This window comes from Tursiops truncatus, chromosome 1 (genome assembly GCF_011762595.2).
Source record: "Tursiops truncatus isolate mTurTru1 chromosome 1, mTurTru1.mat.Y, whole genome shotgun sequence".
NCBI lineage: Eukaryota > Metazoa > Chordata > Mammalia > Artiodactyla > Delphinidae > Tursiops > Tursiops truncatus.
In genome coordinates, this window is record NC_047034.1 from 58,868,376 (window position 1) to 58,880,605 (window position 12,230).

The following is a 12,230-nucleotide window of genomic DNA, read 5'->3' on the forward strand; positions in this document are numbered from 1 at the left end:
TCATTTTGTTCATTGTTTTCTGACTGTTTTGTAATTCCTCTGTTCCTCCTTCTCTTGCTCTCTTCATTTGTGATTTGTAGATTTTCTCTAGTGTCATTAGTCTTTATCTTTTGTGTATCTACTATAGGTTTTTGCTTTGTGGTTACCATGAGGCTTATGTAAGAACATTTATAACAGTCTATTTCAAGTTGTTAACACCCTAAAATTGAACACATTCTAAAGCTCTACATTTTTACTCTCCCCTCATTTTACGTTTTTGATGTCACCATTTACATTTTTTTAATCTTGTGTGTCTTTAACAAATGTTTGTAGTTATAGTTATTTTTACTACTTTATCTCTTAACTTTCATGCTAGCTTTATAAGTGATCAACCTACCACCTTTACAACATTTTAGATTATTCTGAATTTTACAACATATTTACCTTTACCAGTGAGATTTATATTTTCATAAATCTTTCAGGAAAACTATCTCTCCTTCAATTCACTAGGAGAACTTGGCTGTGTAGACTAAAAACTGGTTGGCAGGGCTTCCCTGGTGGCACAGTGGTTGAGAGTCCACCTGCTGATGCAGGGGACATGGGTTTGTGCCCCAGTCTGGGAAGATCCCACATGCCGCGGAGCGGCTGGGCCCGTGAGCCATGGCCGCTGAGCCTGAGCGTCCGGAGCCTGTGCTCTGCAATGGGAGAGGCCCACGTACCCCAAAAAAAAAAAAAAAAAAAAAAAAAAACTGGTTGGCAGTTTTTTCCTCTCAGCACTTTGAATATATTTTGCTACTTCTGGCCTGCAAAATTTCTGCTGAAAATCTGCTGATAGTCTTATGGGGGTTCCCCTTGCACGCAACAAGTTGTTTTTCTCTTACTGTTTTTTTAAGATTCTCTCCTTGTCTTGGATTTGTGACACTTTAATTATAATGTGTCTTATTGTGGCTGTCTTTGGATTTATCTTTTTTTGGAACTCTCTGGACTTCCTGGATCTGGATGTCTGTTTCTTTCTTCAGGTTAATGGAGCTTTCAGCCATTATTTCTTAAAATAAGTTTTCTGCCCCTTTCTCTTCTCCTTCTAGGACCCCTCTATTGCAAATGTTGGTCTGCTTGATGTTAGCTTATAAATCCCTTAAGCTGTCTTCACCCCTTTTTTGTTCTTTTTACTTCTCTGGGTGTGTTCCGTTGCCCTGTCTTTGAGTTCACTGATCCTTTCCTCTACTTCATCGAGTCTAATGTTGAAGCCCTTTGTTGTATCTTTAAGTTCAATTATTGTGTTCTTCAACTCTGTGACTTCCATTTGGTACTTTAATATTTTCTATCTCTGTTGAAATTCTCACTTTGTTCATCCATTCTTCCCCTGAACTTAGCAAGCATCTTTACGATCATTACTTTTAACTCTTTATCGTATACATCATTTATCTCTGTTTCATTATGGTCTTTTTCTGAGGTTTTATCTTGTTCTTGAAACACATTCCTCTGTTTCTTCATTTTCCTTGACTCTGTGTTGGTTTCTATGCATTAGATAAAACAGCCACCCCTCCCATTCTGGAAGGAGTGGTCTTGTTTAGGAGATGAACCTTTTTATTCAACTATGCCTAGCTCTTGGTTGTCTTTCAGACCTTAGTGATTGTCCAAGTAGCCTACTTTATTTTTAGTGCTCCCTCTGAGCTGAGTCCTGGGGTAATAACCAGTTAATAACTGTTTTTTTTCTTTCACTAATGTCTCTTTGAACTCATGAATACAAGCCCCAGTGGCCACCAGAACCAGGTGATCACCTGGGTGGCAGCCACAAAAACTGGGGCACCAGATAAGTGTACAAGCTCTCCTCCAGGATATACTAGTGCTCTGGAGTGGGACAGAGGGAGAGTGCTCTCCCAGGTCTCTGGAGAGGATGACAGTCAGCCTTTAGATGTGTTTAATTAGAAGCCTGCCGCTAAGTCCACAGCTATGAAGATAAGCTAACAGATCTCTTTCATAGAAAGATTGGTTGCCTCAGTCTGTTGCCTCTCTGCTGTGCCCTGGGAGTGGTAGCCAGTTAAGAACTCCCTTTCTCTGTTATGGTCCTGTGGGACCTGGGAACGTAAGCCCTGAGGGCCACCAGAGTCAGGTGATCTAGAGGTGTCCCCTGGGCAGCAGCTGCAATAATCAGGGCACCAGAAGACAGCAGTACAAGCTCTTTTCTGGGAGATACTGGTGATCTGGAGAGCATAAAGATGGAACCTGACAGCCTCCATCCTGTGTATTTCAGTAGACTCATATGCTAAATTAGATGCTGGCCCCTCAGGCTGACCCTTTAAGATAAACAAATAATCCTTTTTAACAGAAAGTCTAGGTGCTTTTTAGTCAGTTGCCTCTGCACTAGGCTTTAGGGTGGGTGAGCTTGCATGTGCAAGCCCTTTAAGAACTGTTTCACTGTTTTGATATAGCCACTGGGGTCTCATGGAAGTTAGATGTTTTGGGGGCTTGTTTCTCAGGTGTAGGTCTTGAAAGTTGGGTTCCAGATGTAGGGTTCAAATCCTTCATTCCTCAAGTAGCAGCTCAGGTGTGAGTTTTTGCCCAGTTGTGGGTCTCCACACCAGACGTGGGGTTTATGGCAAGATTTTGTCTCAGTCTCTCTTATTTGCTTCAATGTGGGTTTTCTTGTTTGCTCAATTTGTGGGCATTGCTCAGCTAGTTTGGGTTTTTTGTTTTTCTTTTTTTTAGTTGTGGTGTGTGGACTCCCCCTGCATTGGGAGCCCCCTGCATTGGGAGCATGGAGTCTTAACCACTGGACCACCAGGGAAGTCCCAAGGTGGGGGCGGGGGGGCATTCAGAGGAAATTGTTTTATAGATGGTATAGACTCAGTGCGTCTATGGGAGGAGGTAAGTTCAGGAACCTCCTACATCACAGTCTTGAACACAAACCTGTAATAAACCCTTTTGACAGCAATAATTTTTAAAAAAACCTGTTAATGAAAAATAAAGGGATAAATTTTGTTTCTCTAGGAAATTGATGATGAATATGGAGCACAATGTTAGTCAGCATCTGTTATCTGTTGTAGGGATCATAATGATATCATCGACCACATGAAGTCTAGAAACATCAGGATGTACTTTAGAAGTTAGTAGTTAAGAATACTCTGCCTGAAGGTGACAATTATCACATGTAGATAAAGAAAGGTATATCTTATATCAGTCTGTGAAGCATGACTTCATATTGAGATTAAAAAAGCAAAACTTTTTCTAAATCAATTTAGCACATTTTTGGTTCCAGTTTTCTTGTGCAGGTTAAAAAAAAAAAAGGTGAAGTAGACTTGTTATTAAGAAGGCTCCATTAGTACAAGAAATTTGCAGACAGTTAAAAGATATAAGTTTAATATCAATGTCATAAGATGCTACAAATAGTAAATCAGTTAATTCTAATAATGGGCTAAATTATTTCTCACCTGATTCATGGATTCCAAATAAAGCATTTGAAGTTCATTGTCGCAATTGTTAAATATCTGACATCATTATGAATGCCATGTTAAATTCAGTTTAGAAGTATATTTATAATAGGCAGGAGATGGAAACAACCTAAGTGTCCATCATCGGATGAATGGATAAAGAAGATGTGGCACATATATACAATGGAATATTACTCAGCCATAAAAAGAAATGAAACTGAGCTATTTGTAATGAGGTGGATGGACCTAGAGTCTGTCATACAGAGTGAAGTAAGACAGAAAGAGAAAGACAAATACCGTATGCTAACACATATATATGGAATTTAAGAAAAAAAATGTCATGAAGAACCTAGGGGTAAGACAGGAATAAAGACACAGACCTACTAGAGAATGGACTTGAGGATATGGGGAGGGGAAAGGGTAAGCTGTGACAAAGTGAGAGAGTGGCATGGACATATATACACTACCAAACGTAAAATAGATAGCTAGTGGGAAGCAGCTGCATAGCACAGGGAGATCAGCTCGGTGCTTTGTAACCACCTAGAGGGGTGGGATAGGGAGTGTGGGAGGGAGGGAGGTTCAAGAGGGAAGAGATATGGGGTTATATGTATATGTATAACTGATTCACTTTGTTATAAAGCAGAAACTAACACACCATTGTAAAGCAATTATACTCCAATAAAGATGTAAAAAAAAAAGAAGTATAGCATTTAAGATAAAATTGTTCATTTTGTGGTGATAATACAAGTATAAATTTTGATGAGGCACATTGCTATGGTAAAAGCAATTTTTCATACTAAATCAGCTATCAATAGCAGATGTGTACTTGTCACAGGTTGCATGTAGACATAATTCATAATTGTGTCCAAAAAGCTGGAATATTTTACCAACCAAAATAGAATTTGAAACCATGTTTGTCAATTTAAAAATATTTATATCATTCGTAAATATAGAGTAACTGAATTACAAAATGTTCTGAGCCTTTAGAGAACACTTTGTAAATCAGCCAATTGTCCTGCAAATGGTTTTGAACGTTTTGTGAGGGAATCTTGTAAATTTCATGCAATGTAAGTTAGAAATAAAGAATCAAGGTGATATATACAGTGGAATTTTACTCAGCCATAAAAAGAAACGAAATTGAGTTATTTGTAGTGAGGTGGATGGACCTAGAGTCTGTCGTACAGAGTGAAGTAAGTCAGAAAGAGAAAAACAAGTACCGTATGCTAACACATATATATGGAATCTAAGGAAAAAAAAAAAGGTCATGAAGAACCTAGGGTTAAGACGGGAATAAAGACACAGACCTACTAGAGAATGGACTTGAGGATATGGGGAGGGGGAAGGGTAAGCTGTGACAAAGCGAGAGAGTGGCATGGACATATATACACTACCAAACGTAAAATAGCTAGCTAGTGGGAAGCAGCCGTATAGCACAGGGAGATCAGCTCGGTGGTTTGTGACCACCTAGAGGGGTGGGTTAGGGAGGGTGGGAGGGAGGGAGACACAAGAGGGAAGAGATATGGGAACATATGTATATGTATAACTGATTCACTTTGTTATACAGGAGAAACTAACACCATTGTAAAGCAATTATACTCCAATAAAGATGTTAAAAAAAAAAGAATTAAGGTGTTCAACAAATGAAGTATCTAGTATTTGACTATATGAAGTTCTAAAGGCAAAGTATTCTTTTAAAGTCATTATATAGTAATTTTGGAAAGTATGTTACACACAGTATATATAATATGAGCTTAGTTGGTAATATGTGTATTTTATATATTCAGTGGCAGTGCCAAGGGGAACAGGGAAGAGGTTTATCCATCCCATAATCTCCATCAGCCCCCACAATGATATAAACATTTAATACTTGTGTCAACCTTATGTGAATTGCTCTTCAAATGTAGTTTTAACTCTACCAGATTGCTACCCTTAAGCCTCTTTAAAGAAATTCTAGAGCTGACATTCTCTCATTATATATTATTTACATATAGATAGAAAAATGTCTGGATGTGTATGTGCTAAATGGTAACAATTGGTTTCTTCTAACTTTTTCAGTTTATTTTTTCTCTTTGCTAATTTCTGTGTTTTTTTTTTACAGTAAGCATAAATTGTATTAGTAATAAAAAATAAATATTATAAAATTAATTAACTTCTTTAAAACACACATACAGAAAAGAAAAAAGCAAATGAAAGCTGAAAAGCAATAGTGAGGTTCTTTGAACTATTTGATTTCTTTGGAGAAAGGCAAAATATCAGACCAGAGGATAACAATTATGCTTTTCCGTCAGTTGTTAATATGTGGAAGACCCTCTTTGAAAGTGTTGGTATAAGGTTACTCTTAGGATCTGCACTTACATTTCATCCTTATGATTCTCTTCAATTGGATACAGTTACACTCTCCTATATAAGAAGTTCAGTACTGGGGTTGCTCTCCATTTCATCAGGAAGCAAATATCTAGTTCTCTTTATAATTAGTTTCTTTAATGCTACATTACATATGTTTTTCAGCTCTCTTACTTACTCTCTTGATTCCTGTGGTTTCTCTAGCTTTTGACTGCTAGTCTGAACTTGTATGCATTTATCTTATCTTTTGGAAGCTGTACCATTCTCTTTAATATGTGTGTATATATCTAATAACCCAACTCCCTGTTTTTTACTGGCCTACCTGGTTTTTGCTTGTATTCTTTATAGGTTTGTTCTGTATGTCTTACTGTCAATTTAGTTGCTGACCTACCTAGACTCTAGCTTCTGTATATTTGATTTCCTACTCTGTCTCTACACTTGACTCTTAATCATTGTCCTAATACAGACTGAAGAGCCTTACCCTTGTTGTAATAAAGAATTCTGGTGAAAAAAAATTTAAAAATTACATTGAAAATATGCATAATAAGCCAATTATTCCTAACTGAAGGAAAAGCTTTGAGTTTCTGTTTATTGGAATTTAAGGTGTTGTCATATTTCTATTCCTTCCCATTAGGCTAAAAGACCTCACTAGCCAGCTAGCTGGCTCGGACTACAGTTGGAAATTTTGCTTGTTTCCATTGCTTAATCTTCTTTAATAAAACTCATTTTATCAGATCCTAAAGTGGCCAATAACAAGTAGTGATTAATTCATTATTGTGGCAACATGGATGGACCTGGAAGATATTATGCTTAGTGAAATAAGTCAGGCGGAGAAAGACAAATACTGTATGTTTTCACTTATATGTAAAATATAAAAATAAATCAACGAATATAACATCACAGAAACAGACTCTGAGATACAGATAGCAAACTAGTGGTCCTCAGAAGGGAGAGGTGTAGGGCGAGGGCCAAAATAAGTGAAGGGGATTAGCAGGTACAAATAGCTAGGTATAAAATAAGTTACAAGGATGTAATGTACAGCACAAGGATTATAGCCAAAGTAAAAATATAAAATCACTATGTTGTACACTTGAAACCAGTATAATATTGTAAGGCAACTATACTTCAATTAAAAAAATTTGTTCTATAACTGTAGGGGTCTGGGGACAAAGTATATACAATCTTTCTATTGAAACTACTGATGGCACTATAATTTGAGATCTGTGACTATAGAATATAACCTGTAAATGCTTTTTTGTTACACAACTTGTGTGTGATTTGAAGAATAATTTAGGTACTAATTCAGTTTATATAATTATGTAAGATAATACATAATCAATATTATTTTGAAGTTTAGATAATTCATGTCATTCTGTGATACAGTTAATGGGCCAATTATCGGGCAGTTTATTTTTTTTTAATATAAATTTTGGGGTAGCTACCTTTGGTTTTGAATTGCTGACTTTTGGTTGAGGTTATTCTCTCCAAAACCATCTTAATTGTTTTATTCACTGGCTATTATGCATGATTCTTTGGGTAAATGTATTTTTTCTCAGAACTATTCATAAAGGTACTTTCTGCAAGACCAAGAATTACATGTACAGTACAGAGTTTACAGAGTTGGAGAAAAAGAGTTATTTCTTGGTCCAAGTCAAGAGTAAATCTGATTTAAATGCATATGTTAATCTAGCGCACATGTTTTTGGAACTAGGAACTAGATGAAAACCTTGCATGTTTTGTGAGCTTTTAATGTAGCTATGTCTGTTTTTATTTTATATTAATAGGAAAGTTAAAGGAGGAAATATTGATGTACATCCATCAGAAAAAGCACTCATTGTTCAATATGAAGTGGAAGCTACCATTCTTGGAGAAATGGGGGATCCCATGTTGGGAGAACGAAAGGAATGCCAAAAAATGTAAGTTTTCTTCATTTGTGCACATTTGAAAGTAGTAAACTTTATAGAAATCTGATGTTATTTAAACTTGCATAGATGATAAATGATTATGGTGTTCTTACAGACATACATTATCTCAGTGAAGCAGAGACTATATTAAATTATAAATATAGAGTATATTCCAGAGAAAATCATGTTTATGTGAGCATAATTGGAACCTAATGAAAAATACCTATTCTTATTTATCCCATTTAGTAAATGCATATAATAGAATATAACTTGTGAAATCAACTATAAAAGATATGTTTATATAGGACTTTTTAGCTTAATTTAGGAACTTTGTATCTTAGGGGATCCTGTGTTGTTCTTTCTTCCCTGGAATTACAGAAAGTGATATGACATCCAGAATTCACAAATGGGACATGTACCTTGAATTCATCCCTTAAAAATCTAGCGCTGTGAAAGATATTAGTAATAGGACAAGCATTTTCTGACTAAATGAATTGAGCTTAGGTCTCCCAATGTTCTACACACTTTCCTTCCTGCTTTCATAGTACTTTCAGGAGTCCCTTGGGAACTGGCCTTCTTCATAAGTCTTCAGTTGCTCTGGCGATGATCTTGCGCTCCTTCCGTAGTTTTATGGAAGTAGAGAGGGTCTGAGATCACCTAGTATTCTTTCCCAACTTTCTTCCCCCCATAGATAATTTTGTTTTGGGAACTAGTTAAAAAGTTAGTGTGTTTTGGTGGTATTAAGTATATTCAGGATGCTAGAAGTGCATGTGATAGTATTTAGCACACTGAACAGCGCTATATTTTAAATATATAGCAGTAGTTCTCAGCTGGTTAGGATTTTTCCCCCAGGGGACATTTGGCAGTACCTGGAGACATTTTGGTTCTCATAACTGGAGGGTGCTATTGGTATCTAGTGGATAGAGGCTGGGGTGCTGCGAAACATCCTACAATGCGTAAGATAGGCACTTACAAACAAAAAATTATTTGGCCCCAAATTTTTATAGTGTTTCAATTAAGAAACTTCATTGTATAGAAACCTGAAGAGAGAAGCTACCTACTGTCTTACTAAGATCTGTAGTCTCTCTTCTTATTTGGGTTAAAAGGCTAAATTACACAGATAATTCATTAAAAATAAACGAGTCTTTGGATAATCCACTAGATTGAAGAGATATACACATGCACACATACATACTTACACTGTAGATTTTAACTCACATGCTCACAGTTTTTTGTGTTCTCTCACACTTTCTTCCATTTGTGTGTTTGTTATTGCTGCCTAAATTTTGTACATTTTGAGAAAGTAACGTCTCTTGAGATTTTATTAATTTGACTTCCAAAGAAAAGCTAGCAGATTAGGGGGTCTTTGCCTTTAGAACCTCATGCATCCACATTTCATGAGAGAAATTTAGTTTTTAGTTTTTAATGGTGTAGTCAGTAGACTTATTCAATTAAAATTAAGTGAGGGCTTCCCTGGTGGCGCAGTGGTTGAGAGTCCGCCTGCCAATGCAGGGGACGAGGGTTCGTGCCCCGGTCCGGGAGGATCCCACATGCCGCGGAGCGGCTGGGCCTGTGAGCCATGGCCGCTGAGCCTGCGCGTTTGGAGCCTGTGCTCCGCAACGGGAGAGGCCACAACAGTGAGAGGCCCGCGTACCGCAAAAAAAAAAAAAAAAAAAAAAAAAGTGAGAATGTTGTTATTGTTTGAAAATCTGTAGGCTTTCTAGACAAGGGGTACATTCACTAGAGTCAGCCACCTGGAAAGAGTTACTACCAACTGGCTAGTGTAAGTGGATTTAAACATCAGTATGGGAAAAACCTCTGTAACCCAACTTTGTGGTATTCAACCTGGCTCTCAAGGTTTGCGGAGGAATCATATTGTGGGAGCAAAAGAAGAATATGGTTTGTTCATAGTTCAAGAGGATTTATCAATGGTGGCAGCTGGGGGTGAAGGTTTTGAGGGGGACACTCATATAGATTGAGATAGGTGTGAAATGAAACTGTCATTAAATTGTGGTAGTCAGTGCTATGGCTCAGGTCCAGAAGACATGTATTTCATTCTCCCTTATCGTATAAAGGAATGTATAAGCTCACCTTCAACAGAGTCCCAGTTTTCTGAACATTTCATTATGAGAAATCTATGGTTAAGGTCCAAAAATAATATGGGCATTTTAAAAATTTATTTATTTATTTTTGCTGTGTTGGGTTTTCGTTTCTGTGCAAGGGCTTTCTCTAGTTGTGGCAAGCGGGGGCCACTCTTCATCGTGGTGTGCGGGCCTCTGACTATCGTGGCCTCTCTTGTTGCAGAGCACAGGCTCCAGATGCGCAGGCTCAGTAGTTGTGGCTCACGGGCCTAGTTGCTCCACGGCATGTGGGATCCTCCCAGACCAGGGCTCGAACCTGTGTCCCCTGCATTAGCAGGCAGATTCTCAAACACTGTGCCACCAGGAAAGCCCAATATGGGCATTTTTTGGTATGAGTTTTTGGTATTACTAATAGGCATGGGCTGCCTAATGAAGGGGGCCTATTCTTTTATTTTAGAAATAATCAGTGAGCACACAGCTGACATTTTCTAAAAATTCTAGTCCTACATATTTTTTGTCTCTTTTAACAAGGGAAGGATTTAGGAGAGAGATGTACACACTAACAGAAGAGAATCTTTCTGTTACTTGGATGGAAAGAAGATGATGAATCAGATTGCTAATATATATATTGGTAGAAAATAAATCTAAAAAAAGATAGAAAAAATCTGCTTTATTAAATCAAGATACTACTGCACACCTATTAAAATGTGTAAAGTCTAAAACACTGATAGCACCAGATGCTGGTGAGGATGTGGAGCAACAGGAACTCATTCATTGCTGGTGGAAATACAAAATGCTACAGCTACTTTGGAAGTCATTTTGGCAGTTTCTTACAAAGCTAAACATACACTTACCATATGATCCAACAGTTGTGCTCCTAGATATTAACCCAAATGAGTTGAAAATGTATTTCCACACAGAAACCTACACATGAATGTTTATAGCAGCTTTATTTATAACTGTCAACAATTTTAAGTAACCAAGATATCCTTCAGTAAGCAGATGGGTAAACAAACTGTGTTGCATCCATATAGTCAAGTACTATTCAGCACTAAAAAGAAATCAACCATCAAGCTGTGAAAAGACACAGAGGAACCTAAATGAATATTGCTAAATGAAAAGCCAGACTGGAAAAGCTATATACTGTATGATTCCAACTGTATGACCATCTAGAAAAGGCAAAACTAAAGTAAAAATAGATTAGAAGTTGTCAGGAGTTCGGGGGTGGGAGGGGAGAATATGTGGAGCACAGGGCATTCTTAGGGTAGCAAAACTATTTTGTATGCTACTTTAATGGTGGATACATGAAATTATGCATTTGTCCAAGTGCACAGAACTATACAATACAAAGAGTGAACCCCAATGTATACTTAGACTTTAGTTAATAATATATCAATAGTGATTCATCAATTGTGACAAAGTTACCACACTATCACAAGATGGTAATAATAGAAGAAACTGTACTGGGGGAGGGTAGTGGGGACATATATGGAAACTCTGTACTTTCAGCACAGATTTTCTGTAAACCTAAAACTGCTCTAAAAAAACAAGTAGGAAAATTTCAAAAATATATGTTTATAGAGTTTCTTTTGTGCTTCTTCTCAATCAGATTTATGGAAACTCAAGATTTCCCAGTTCCTTGTTAAAATTAAACGTGGAGATGTCTTTTGAGAGTTTTTCTCTGAATAGACTTTTCTTTATATCTCTGCTTTCTGATGGGCAGCTAAAGTTATACAAAAATATTAAACAGTTTAAAAGATTTAAAAGGTAGGAACTTAAACAGCCAAATAAATTAGAGAAAAATTAAAATAAAGGGACAGAGTATTGCTAGGGTTCTTGTTACAGACATTAGAAGCCACTTTAGAAAATTCAAGCATAAAAGGAATTTATTAAAGGCTATTAGGTAGCTTATAGATCCCAAGAGGACCAGATTCGAGGATGACTATAAAGCTGTGAACAGTATTCAAATCACTTTACTAGACTTGTTTCAGGAGAGATCATCTGTATCTGAATAATGATTTCACAGATGCTAAGTGCAGGACATTTTTCTGAGGTCTCTGTCCCTGTTGCCTCTAATACCTTGAGTGTCTCCAAAAATTGGCCATCTTCACTAAGAAGTATTTCAACATAGTGGCTACTTTCTTATGTTTCTCTTTTTGAATCTAAGCTTTGCATGAATGCATCTGCTTTGCAAGAATCTTTTGCCACCAGTTTGAGTCTTCACCCTGAACCTAATTTTATGTCCTTATAGCTTTCTTTGGTGCCATGAATCCACGTAAATTGGTAGTTGTTTCCAGATTTTGAACAACCTTTTCTTATTGACCTTCCAGTGAATCTCCTGGATTAAATTAAAAAGGAGGGAGAACCTGTTTTGTCTTTCTTTTTAATGTACTAACAGTTATAACTATATTTATTTGTTCTTCAGCATTACTCATATAGATCTTAAAATGCATCCTTTTTTTTCTTGTGTCTTCTATATAATTTCCATCAGA

General features: G+C 36.9%; 1 protein-coding gene across 2 annotated transcripts in view; it reads left to right on the forward strand.

Moving 5' to 3' along the window:
- Nucleotides 1-12,230, forward strand: part of KIFAP3 (kinesin associated protein 3) — a 165,123-nt gene that overhangs the window by 15,717 nt on the left and 137,176 nt on the right. For both annotated transcript variants that reach the window (XM_073804570.1, XM_019918423.3), the window contains exon 2: nt 7,538-7,669. In XM_073804570.1, the coding sequence (XP_073660671.1) occupies nt 7,626-7,669 (44 nt within the window). In that variant the 5' untranslated portion in view covers nt 7,538-7,625. The remainder of the gene's footprint in view (nt 1-7,537; nt 7,670-12,230) is intronic.